Here is a 12,423-nt window from a genome sequence, read left to right as displayed (position 1 = left end):
TTGCTTGCCCATTCTCTCCCTGTCAACTGCATTACCCCAAAGCCCTATTTCTTCAGTTTCTTGCTCTCCCACGCCTTTCTACTAGCCTGTGCATCCTCCCTTCCTGCTTATCAGTTAATGTGCATTTTGCTTTTGTCAATGTCAACTTGGTTCCCCAGTTCTCAATTACCATGTCTGCCCAGCAATCCTAACTCCTTTCTTAGCTTCTTCTCAATATCACATCGCCTTTGATATTCCCAGAACTTCAGGCAATACTTTCTGCAGCAGTGTTCTGAGTTCCAGGCAATTGCCTTCAAACCTCGGCTTTCTTCACATGGTGCAATTCTTCACATGGATCCTGCAATTGAGATGGCTCCTCCATGGAAGTTTGCGGGCTCTTTACTTGATGCCGTGATTCTTGAGGGCGTCTCCTACACGAAATGCCCTTTGTTCCATTTTTAAATAGATTGCAGATAATGAGCTATCAAAATTACCCTGTTGTGTTCTGCTTGAGTTTCTTCCATGAAAAGAGGAAAAGCGGCAAGAGGAGAGAGATCAATGAAAAATAATGGAAGACTCAGATATGGGGAGAAGGAGGGGAAAGGGGGAGGGGGGAAAGGAAGCAGGAGAAAAAGGGAGTCGTGATCCTGCATTTAAAACGGAAGCAGGAAGCCCAGTTCTAAATGCAGGATTTTAGGCTGTTGTAGAGATGCCCCTGGTCTCACCTTTAGCTTGGCTCTGGTCTTAATAAGGGCCCAGAGCTACCTGCTGGGGTTCACCTTTATTTGTAAACTCTAAAGCATTCTTTATAATTCGCTACAGAGTCTATTTGAATTACCATATTTTAGAAGAATCAGAGTACTTCATCAATAAGTATGTGTGCCAACTCAGAAAGGGCTCATAGACAAAGCTTCTGGAAGTAAAAACACTTCAGTAAGCAGAAGCAAAACTACAGAATGATGAATAGATGGAAGCACATGTCAGCCATTTGCCTTCAGGGACTGTCTGAATTGAGATTAGAGATGACAAGAGTGTTACACAAACCTATCTGAGCAATTAACATGCCTCCAGCGTAAGTTTCAACTTTAAATTAAAAAAGTATGCTTCATTATTCTAAGTACTGGTCTATGAAAACTTTAATTGATAATGCAGTAACTTCATAAGTGCAAAACTCACAATAGCAATATTTAATTTAACTGCAATATTTACCGGGCTGCAAACAAACAAACAAAAAAAAAGGGGGGGGGGAATAGTACAAGCTTTATTACACAGCATGATAAATACCACTAAACAATGTATAATTTTGTTAGTACTATATTTGACTAACGTAAGATGAAACATGCAGTCAATAACATGGAAGAGTGCATACATTGGGTAATTCAATTAATATTACCGATTAGTGAAATAATTTAGTATAACCAGGGAATGTGAAGTCTTTACTGGATTGTGCACTTAATGGAACTGAGTATACATTTTTAAAATACCAAAGGTCATCAGGTACAAACGTTTGAATTCTAATTTATTGTATAAATTTATCAGCAGGATCTCTATCTTTTTTAAGTTAGATTATAAACAAAGTGTGTGTTAAATGATATACAGGCATCACAGTAACTGAAAAGAGTAAATATGTATAAAAATATTTTCATATTACTAATATTAGGAGAGCCTTTGAAAGCAGGGATCACACTGGCTTTCACCAGCATGATTCCTTTTTCATAGAGATGGCAGCACATAGGGAGGGGAGGTTTAAACTATCCCAGCCCTGCATACTGACTGGGGTGGGGAACAGGGGAGAGTGAGAGTGCATGTATGCACCTGTGTGTGTCAGGAAAGAGGGTGCATGTCTGAGAGTGAGGGAGGCAGGTGAGGGAGAAGGCTGTGCATGTGTGGCACCCAAGGCACAGCCCATTGCCATATGTGGCCCTCAAGAGCAAAATGGTTGCCCAGCCCTGTCTTAAACAAAACCCCCCAGAAAAAATGGCAAGTTATTTTTGTTAATTACAGGACATTTTGACCTTGGATCATCTGAGGTTGTTTAACCCACCATGAGCTGTGGCGTGTCCTGGGTGGCATTTTGAATATGCAACCTCTCCTCAGGGGTTGCCATGTTGTATGAACCTGGACACCAAGGGTTATGTGAGGGTTAAACAACCCTCGGTTTGTTGTTGGCTTATGGAAGGGTTGTTTAACCCTCAAATAATCCTTGGTGGCCAGGTTTGCACAACACAGTAATCCCCAATTAAGGGTTGCATACTGAAAATGGTGCTTGGCATGTGCCGTGGGCCACTGTGGGTTAAAAAACCTTGGATGAGTCCGCCATGTTTTGTGAACTGGTTCACTGGCTGCATTTGGCCATCATACCCAAGTTTACAATGACAAACAAGCTCTGGCATTCCCCACTTTTCTCAGCAGAAATCCAATAAATTCTTCTATTGGAATCAGATGATGACACAGAAACAACATTACGCTAAAATGAAGAATAACTAGCATGGATATCACAGAGGACATTTGGGTTTATCTGTTTTGTTTTTACAAGATACAAGATACACCATCTCTTTTTATAATAAGAAAAATGATGAAACGTGTATTTTGGCAGCTTAATCCATATTGATATAAAACATAAATAGCCAAGATGTTGAAATGCACATTTTTTTTGGAGGGGGGAGAATCTTGTGTACACAATAAAGTTTCCTTTACTCCCTATAAATATCTTGTTGGGGGTTATGGACAAACCACAAGGAAAGAGGACCACACTGTACTGTGCAATGATCTAACTACAGCAAAAATCTTGATCATCTGTAAACGGCATTCCTCACCCTCTCTCACCATTAAAGGATGGTCACAAATTGCTAGGCAAAATTAACAGATTGTTTAATTAAGGGAAGGGAGAAAGAGCTAAACACAATGGATTTGTGCATAATCGATGAAGAATTTATATTTTTGCTGAAAAATTATGGGTGTTGTCCTTGGGAACATGATGAGTAGGGAATCTGGGCATCTTTATAAATACAGCAAGGGAACGTTTTGTGCAAAGACGGGCATGATAAAGGACAAAGAAGGCAGGGACCTAACAGAAGCAGATGAGATTAAGAAGAGGTGGAAAGAATACACAGAAGAACTATACAGGAAAGATCTGAATGTCCCTGACAGCCATGATAGTGCAGTCACTGAACTTGAGCTGGACATCCTAGAGAGTGAAGTCAAGTGGGCCTTAGGAAGCATTACGAACAACAAAGTTAGCAGAGATGACAGTATTCCAACTGACCTATTTAAAATCCTAAAAGGTGATAATGTTAAAGTGCTGCACTCAATAGGCCAACAAATTTGGAACACTCAACAGTGGCCACAAGACTGGAAAAGGTCAGTTTACATTCCAATTCCAAAGAAGGACAACGCCAAACAGTGTTCAAACTACCGCACAATTGCGCTCATTTCACATGCCAGCAAAGTGATGCTCAAAATCCTACAAGTTAGGCTTCAGCAGTATGTGAACTGAGAACTACCGGAAGTACAAGCTGGGTTTCGAAGAGGCAGAGGAACTAGAGACCAAATCGCCAATATTTGCTGGATCATGGAGAAAGCAAGAGAATTCCAGAAAAATGTCTATTTCTGCTTCATTGACTATGCTAAAGCCTTTGATTGTGTGGATCACAACAAACCGTGGCAAATTCTTAAAGAGATGGGAGTACCAGACCACCTTGCCTGTCTCCTGAGAAACCTGTACGAGGGTCAAGAAGCAACAGTAAGAACCGGACATGGAACAACTGATTGGTTCAAAATTGGGAAAGGAGTACAACAAGGCTGCATATTGTTGCCCTGCTTATTTACCTTATATGCAGAGTACATCATGAGAAATGCTGGGTTGGATGAATCACAGGTCGGAATTAAGACTGCTGGGAGAATTATCAACAACTTCAGATACGCAGACGATACCACCCTAATGGCAGAAAGCGTAGAGGATCGAAAGAGCCTCTTGTTCAGGGTAAAAGAGGAGAGTGCAAAAGCTGGTTTGAAACTCAACATTAAAAAAACTAAGATCATGGCATCTGGCCCCATCACTTCCTCCAATATAGAAGGGGAAGAAATGGAAGCAGTGACAGATTTTACTTTCTTGGGCTCCAAGATCACCATAGACAGTGACTGTAGCCATGAAATTAAAAGACACTTGCTCCTTGGGAGAAAAGCTATGGCAAACCTAGACAGCATAGTAAGAAGCAGGGATATCACCTTGCCAACCAAGGTTGGTATAATCAAAGCTATGGTTTTCCCAGTAGTAACGTATGGCTGTAGAGATGGACTATAAGGAAGGCTGAGCGCCGAAGAATTGATGCTTTCGAACTGTGGTGCTGGAGAAGACTCTTATGAGTCCCCTGGACTGCAAGGAGGTCAAATCAGTCAGTCCTCAAGGAAATCAACCCTGACTGCTCATTGGAAGGATAGATACTGAAGCTGAAGCTCAAATATTTTGGCCACCTAATGTGAAGAGAAATGTCACTGGAAAAGACCCTGGAGCTGGGAAAGATTGAAGGCAAAAGGAGAAGGGGACAGCAGAGGATGAGATGGCTAGATAGCATCACCGATGCAATGAATATGAAGCTGAGCACACTTCGGGAGAGAGCGGAGGACAGGAAGGCCTGGCGTGCTATGGTCGATGGGGTCACGAAGAGTTGGACACGACTTAACGACTGAACAACAACAACAACCTTACCAGAGTAACACTTAAATTCATGACTCTTCCAAGTTGATCAACATAATACACATTATCTTGGTACCAGGAATCAAGGTGTAGGTAATTATACATGCCAAAGGCACGCATGTGGTCCAAGGTGTACTGATCATCTCGAAGTCTGACTTCTGCTACCGCTGGAGGAAAAAACAAGAAAAATATGAGGCATGTAACCATTTTCAACTGACTGTTATTTAAAAGTAAATGACATAATTATTATATTTAATAGACAATTACTCTTAGGGACTTTGGTTCAAAATAATAGTCGCCTTGAAAAATAGAACCTCATTTTAAGCCTGTGATCTGCTGGATATAGACATTTGTAAAAACAAGTTATGTAAAGACATTGAAGCTGGTCGGTTAAGCAACAGAGTACCATCTGCTGCCTCTTACTTAAGTTATGTTTATAGAACATGTAACTTTGTAAAGGTTTTAAAGAACTTTTTCCTATTGTCTTCAAAGCTTCCATTTCCTTGGTATCCCCAAGATGTGAAGAAAAAAAGCAACAGAGCGATACTTCAACCTGGCAGACCTTCAGAGCCTTTTCATTTGGGAACATGCCATTCCAACTTCCCCATACTATACTCAAATTTCTTTTCGAAGTAATAAAGGCATACAAGGATTGTACACACATACAGCAAATGACACACATACAGAATAGTTAAGGTTCTATTGCTAAGGCTCTAGTCTACCAAATCAAATTCCCTAATACCTCAACAATTTCTTCTGCATAACCTCTGATGTACTAACTCAGGGGTGCAAAAAGTGAGGAGCCCACCAAGCTATTTCTGACAGCCCACCAGACCTGCCCCCCACCCCACATCTGCCAGTGTGGTGGCACTGCCTATCCCTTCCTTATCTCCAGTCTCTAATGAAAGATCTGACATAAAGAAGGGATTCCCTAGCACTAGAAAGAGAAACCCCAGGGATTCCCTTGCTAATTCTAGTACAATCTATGAGCCTCTATGACTCCTCTCAGTCAGGTGACTTGCCAGATAAACTGTAAAATTGCAGGGGGGTGGGGGTTGCCTGCTGGGCTTTATATGGTCCCTGGATCGTGCAGTAAACACTGAGATACATCAGTGTCCAAACTTCTCTCTCAATCATTCTTAATCATAAAGCAGTAAAGACCAGGGATATATGGATTTTGTAAAATCTGTTTCGTCTGCGTTTCGCAGATTATCAGGTGCCTTTTGTTCCATCATCTACTCATTGTCAGAATCAGATTTTTGCCAATTTCCCGAATTTGCATATTTGCATCTGGGAAAATGCGCACCCCCCCAATGTGTATTTTCATGCTTTAGCCTACGGGAGGAAATGCGTATTTTTGGCTGGTGTTTTTTTAATGTTACACATTTTTCTACAACTAAATGTGTGTAAAATGCACAAGTCCGCAGAATCCGTGCAACTTGGGAAAAGCTGGTCTTCTGTGGAATCCATGGTCAGACTCATAGAAATCCAAACTCATTTAATTCCGTTGAGGATTTCTCCGACATCCCTAAAGACACTACCCAGGACAACTCCTTGTTTGTGCTGCCACCCTGTGGATCAAACCTGCCACAGTGCATTAACACAGTTATAAAACAGTAGTGAAATATTAGAGAAATATTAGTATAGTCTTAGTTACTATGCCTGTTGCTCAATTCTTCCTATTTAAACCAATTTCAATACACCTTACTGTTAATTGGAATGCTTAGTAGAACCCCCTAATTTTTAAAAACAAAGTCTTAAAATGTACCTGTGTTTAACTTCTTACTATTTATTTATTACATTTATATTCCGCCTTTTTTCCTCCAAGGAACTCAAGGTGGCGTACATAATCCTCCTCCTCCATTTTATCCTCACAACAACAGCCCTGTGAGGTGGGTTGGGCTGAGAGTCTGTGACTGGCCCAAAGTCACCCAGTGAGCTTCCATGGCTGAGTGGGGAGTAGAACCTGGATCTCCTGGCTCCCAGTCCAGCACTCTTGCCACTACACCACACTGGCTCTCCACAGACTCACTACTACAGACTTACTACTACAGACTCACATCATTGTGGTATCTTGCATCAGGGCAGGCTTCTCCAACCTAACACCCTCCAGACGCGTTCGACTACAACCCCATCATGGCTGGGAATGATGGAAGTTAGAGTCTAACAAATCTGGAGGGAACCAGGTTGGGGAAGGCTGTATTAGTGGTTTGCCCACTTCATCCTTTCATAGTCTACTTTAATAAATCTTACATGATTTTCATCAAACATTTGGATGAACTGTTTTAAGTAAAAACAAGGAGAGGTAGATGAACTCTATTTGGTAAAAACGCCTACAGGGCTTCCAGATGTGGTTTTAGCCCGCCTCAAATATGGAATTTTACTTTGGGGGGGGGGGAATCTAGACAATGTCATCCCCGATTTCTAACCTGTGTTTTCCCACTGCTTCTTCCATCTTTGTTCTTATCGGAGAAAACCCATTAAGTAGGAAAAGAGAGACTAAATGCACAATGCCTCTTGACTGGTAGTGTCCTAGGAGTCCTCCATCTGGAGGCACCTGTATAATGCCTTTCTAAAAACATCACATAAAGCTAATAAATAAAATAAATATTTATAAACGGGTCACTTTTTTAAAAAGAAAAACAACATAATGCCACAACAGTTCTACATAGTCAGCACACAGCAGCTATAAAGATATAACATGCTGATCTTCAATTGGTGGATCAGGACCAAGAAGGTGAATCGTACCGGTGGCACCACCATTTTGTTAAGGATTGTTTTAAAGAAAAGAAAGATGGGAAAGGCAGAGAGGGAAGTCTACAGCAGGAAAAAGGGACACACAATCAAACATCATAAAAAAATTAAAAGTGGGTCATCAAAGGTTCTCCCCAAGGCCCCCCTGCCTCCTGAAGCTAGGCAGTGGTGAGGAGACCAGAGAGGTGGCCGCCTCTGTTGTGGCACCCCATGTGTGGAATGCTCTGCCCAGGAAACCTTGCCTACTGCCAAGCTTGAAATCCTTCCAACACCAAGCAAAACTTTATTTGCCCAGGTCTTCCAGAATGGTGCTGGAAGGGCTGTAACTCAGCATTCCAGCATACATTTCAGGTTCAATCCATAGCATCTTCAGATAGGACTGGGAAAGACACCTATCTAAAACCCTGGAAAGATGCTACCAGTCACTGTACACCAGCATTCTCCAAACTGATGCCATGTTGGCTCAGGATGATGGGAGTTGTAGTCCAACACATCTGGAGGGCACCAGGCTAAGGAAGGCTGGTACAGACAACATAAACCGACTCAGTATACGTTATCGTCCTATGTTTCTAGTGTCATTTAGGGCACACGCCTAAGCATGTTTTGACCAAAAAAAGGTCTATAATTCCCAGGATGCCCCAGTCAGCATACCTAGCTGGAGGGTTGCTGGAAACCACAGGCCGTTTTTCTGTCTAAACATATATAGGATTGCGCCCTAAGCTAGTCTTACCAGCTTACTGTTTACCGCCGCTATCCTCTTTTACTGTACAAAATGTGTTTATTTTTTATATGCTGTTTTATCCTTTGTATTCTAATTAGTGTTTTTATCAATATATATGCTTTCCCAGGAATTCATAAACTTGAAGGGTGGATTGTAAGTATTTTATATCACTAAAGGCACAATCCTATGCATGTTTAGACAGAAAACAGTCCTACAACTCCCAGAATTCCCCAGCAAGTGATGTTGGCTTGGAAATGCTGGGAGTTGTAGGACCCTTTTTCAGTCTAAACATGCATTGGATTGCGCCCTAAGGCTGTCATTCTAAAGACAATTACTAGCAAACAAGCCCCACTGAACACATGGGCACTAGTTGTCAAGTAAACATACATAGGATTGCTCCATTATTTTTTTAAGCATGTTTGTGTTAAAGCAGGGCCCCGAGTATGAAAAAGTTGAAGGTTACCGGCTGTTTTCATACGTATCTTTGTATTTTTCTACTCCTGTGCTGTTTGTTGTTTTGTATGATATTTTATTCTCTTGAACTGTCCATGTGGTATTTTTAACAAACAAACCAAAACTGTACCAGGGGTACGGAACCTCAGGCCCGGGGTCCAAATTCAGCCCTCCAAAGTTCCGCTTCCCCATGTCCCGTTCCCCATGGCTCACCCCATTTCCCTCCTGATGGTTTCCCAGCTTTTGTGCAGTTTCCCCCCCATTCTAAATGGTTGAAATGCCCCTTCAAAGGCATAGTTACTGGCAGGAAGAGCTTCAAGCTGAAACATGATGGTATTTTGGCAATTTTGGCCCTGCCCCTTTTGCATTTGATCCCGCCCACCATCGGGATGCGGCCTCCAAAAGCTTCTCTGAATGGAATTCGGCCCTTGGTCAGAAAGAGGTTCTGCACCCCTCATTTAATTGATAGACCTTTCCACATATTGGCATATAACACAGTTATTAAAACAAACAGCATGGTATTTTATTCTCTCAACTTTATTTTATTCTCAACTGTCTGTAATTCGGCCAGAAAACATTTGTCACTGGGAAGATTAAAATTGGAACACACTAAAACAAATGACAGTACTTCCCCATAGGGAAACCATGAATGCCCTTAGGGAAACATAGGCATCTTCCTCCCCATAGGGAGATGTTGAATGCCCATAGGGGAATATAGGCTTCTACCTGCCCACAGGGAGATCCTGAATGCCGATAGGGAAACACAGGCTTCTACGTGCCCATAGGGAGATCCTGCCCATAGAAGGATCTTGAATGACCATAGGGAAACAGGCTTTTACCTGCCCATAGGAGGATGCTGAATGCCCATAGGGAAACATAGGTTTCTACTTGCCCATAGGAGGATTCTGAATGCCCATTGGGAAATGGAGGCTTCTACTTGCCCATAGAGATATTTTGAATGCCCATAGGGAAACAGGCTTCAACCTGCGCATAGGGGGATCCTGAATGCCCACAGGGAAACACGGGCTTCTCCAGGCCCATAGAGAGATCCTGCCCATAGAAGGATCCTGAATGACCATAGGGAAACAGGCTTTTAGCCCATAGGAGGATGCTGAACACCCATCGGGAAACACAGACTTCTACTTTCCCATAGGAAGTTCCTGAATGCCCATAGGGAAACATAGCCTTCTACCTATGGGTCTTCCTATGGGCAAGTAGAAGCCTGTGTTTCCCTTCAGGCATTCAGGATCTCCCTATGGCAGGTAGAAGCCTGTTTCGCTATGGGCATTCAGGATATCCCTATGGGCAAGTAGAAGCCTATGTTTCCCGAAGGGCATTCAGGATCCCCCTACGCGCAGGTTGAAGCCTGCGTTTCCCTTCAGGCATTCAGGATCTCCCAATGGGCAAGTAGAAGCCTGTTTCCCTATGGGCATTCAGGGTTTCCCTGTGGGGAAGTACTGTCATTTGTTTTAGTGTGTCCCATTAAAATCAGATAAGGGTGCAATCCCATGCATATTTAGACAGAAAGAGGTCCTACAACCCCCAGCATTGCCCGGCCAGCATAGAAACATGCATGGGTACAATCCTAATATTCCCCAGCCAGAAAGAGACCCTACAGAATGCAGAGAGCTGAAGCAGCTTTTTCTGTCTAAACTTGCAGGGGGTTGCACCTTATATCAAATAAAGCTACAGAAATACACACACACACCCCCGGCCATTTCCTGCCCTGTATCCAGAGGTGCCCAGAGATAATGGTTCCCCCTCACTCCGGAAGCTTTAGGCTTGAGGCCTGCTGGAGGGCTGGGCTTATGAGCCACGGGAGTCCCACCATAAACGGCCCGCATTTTTCTAATTATTTTATTTTACTGCCAATGTTTCCTGTAAACGCAGCAAGGAAAAGGTGATGGCGAGGGGGCAGAAGCCAGGTCCTAGCCTTGGATGGGGACGGCTTAGGGTGGTCCCGCAACCCCCGTTCCCGCGCCGTTTACTGCTCTGCCCCCTCCCCATCCCCGGCACTCACGGGAGTCCAGCCCCACTTGGTAACAGGCCAGCGGCTCCAGCGACAGCTTGTAGCCCTCAAACTTGGGGTCCAAGAGCAGCCGCTTGACGCGCAGGGAACAGTTCGCCGCCTCCATGCCGCTCGCCCGCCGGAGGCCAACGAAGTAGCTGCGGAGGGGCGGCCGCCTCTGGCGCAGCCGCTTCGAGGAGGCAGCGAGCGCTAAGGCTCCCGGGCGCGGAGGTAGGAAGCGGCGGTCGGCGGGAGGGCATGCTGGGAAGGGTAGTTTTGGGGCGCTTCCCAGTTTGCGCTTCTCCTGCGAAGAGCAGACTCCCTGGAAAAGACCCTGATGCTGGGGAAGACTGAGGGCAACAGGAGAAGGGGACGGCAGAGGATGAGATGGCTGGATGGCATCACCGATGCAACGAATATGGACTTGAGCACGCTCCGGGAGAGAGCGCAGGACAGGAAGGCCCGGCGTGCTGTGGTCCAAGGGGTCACGAAGAGTCGGACGCGACTGAACGACTGAGCAACAACCAGATGCTGGGGACAAACAACGGTGGATGTAGTTGCTAGATACAGATTTAAAGTAATGTTGGAAGGGCAGATACTGAAGCTGAAGCTCAAATATTTTGGCCACCTAATGCGAAGAGAAAACTCCCTGGAAAAGACCCTGATGCTGGGAAAGATTGAAGGCAAAAGGAGAAGGGGACGGCAGAGGATGAGATGGCTGGATAGCATCACCGATGCAATGGATATGGACTTGAGCACGCTCCGGGAGAGAGCGCAGGACAGGAAGGCGTGGTGTGCTGTGGTCCAAGGGGTCACGAAGAGTCGGACGCGACTGAACGACTGAGCAACAACCGGGTTCGGTTCGGGTTAAAAAAAATGAAAAGGATGTTTTTACCATGCAATCCTAAGCATGTTTACTCAGAAGTAAATCCCACTGAGTTCAACGGAGTTTACTCCTTAGTAAGGGAACAAGCTTATGCGTGCTTAGACAGAAAAAAAGTCGTACAATGCGGGGAGTTGTAGGACTTTTTTTTGTTAGCCGAGCCGAAAATATAGCTAAACCGAGCCTCTTCCATGTCATATCATTCTCTGTAAAACTGAGAACGGCCAAGCACATACTTCCACGGAACGGCATCACCCTAGGCTGGAATGGCGATGTTATGAACAGAATTATGATGTGGTTGTCCTCTGCTGCCTCCATAAGGTTTTTGAGTGAAGGAAGTGAAGGATGCAATAACCCAACAGTAGGAGTAGTACCAGGAATCTCATCAGCCTAATCCTTCCTCCATCTTTTGGGAAGCATCAACCACCACAAGCAACTAAGGGCGCAATACTATGCATGCCTAGACAGAAAATGCATGCCTACACAGGCTGGCTGGGGCATACTGGCAGTTGCAGGACATTTTTTCTGTCTAGGCATGCATAGGATTATGTTACATAATTTACTGCTGGGAAGATGTAAGACAGGCAATACAATTACGCATCAGAATATACAACAGTGCTTAACAGCGAATCTTGTTGCGCCTTAACGACTAACACATTTATTCGGCATAAGCTTTCGTGGAGATATATATATATATATATATATATATTTGCTAACACTGTCCCAGTGTCTTATCTCACACTAAAAGTCAAAGCAAAGACTACTCTGTTTAGGCACTTACCTGGAAGAAAATTGCATTAATTATACTCACTTCTGAATTGATCTCTATAGGATTACTCTGTATATTGAGAAAAATTGACACTTCCCTCAGCCCAAATTCAGTACTTGAAACAGACTCGCCTTGTGTGCCATTCACTTGCATACAAACA

At 43.9% G+C, this 12,423-nt stretch overlaps 1 protein-coding gene across 2 annotated transcripts in view; it reads right to left on the bottom strand.

The window, feature by feature from the left end:
* The window catches only part of NUDCD1 (NudC domain containing 1), a 59,745-nt gene extending 48,907 nt beyond the window's left edge, over nucleotides 1-10,838 (bottom strand). The window contains exons 1-3 of one of the 2 annotated variants that reach the window (XM_084848923.1): nucleotides 10,624-10,838; nucleotides 4,688-4,842; nucleotides 818-892 (exon numbers count right to left, since the gene is read on the bottom strand). In XM_084848923.1, the coding sequence (XP_084705049.1) occupies nucleotides 818-820 (3 nt within the window). In that variant the 5' untranslated portion in view covers nucleotides 821-892; nucleotides 4,688-4,842; nucleotides 10,624-10,838. The remainder of the gene's footprint in view (nucleotides 1-817; nucleotides 893-4,687; nucleotides 4,843-10,623) is intronic. The other variant, XM_084848922.1, reaches the window with a different exon arrangement.
* Nucleotides 10,839-12,423: the final 1,585 nt, after the last annotated feature.

The sequence above is a fragment of the Heloderma suspectum genome, chromosome 4, assembly GCF_057233095.1.
Source record: "Heloderma suspectum isolate Gila_16-S chromosome 4, 16-S_ref, whole genome shotgun sequence".
Taxonomy (NCBI): domain Eukaryota; kingdom Metazoa; phylum Chordata; class Lepidosauria; order Squamata; family Helodermatidae; genus Heloderma; species Heloderma suspectum.
Note: the sequence above shows the minus strand (reverse complement) of the source record. Positions and strands in the feature narration are given on the sequence as shown.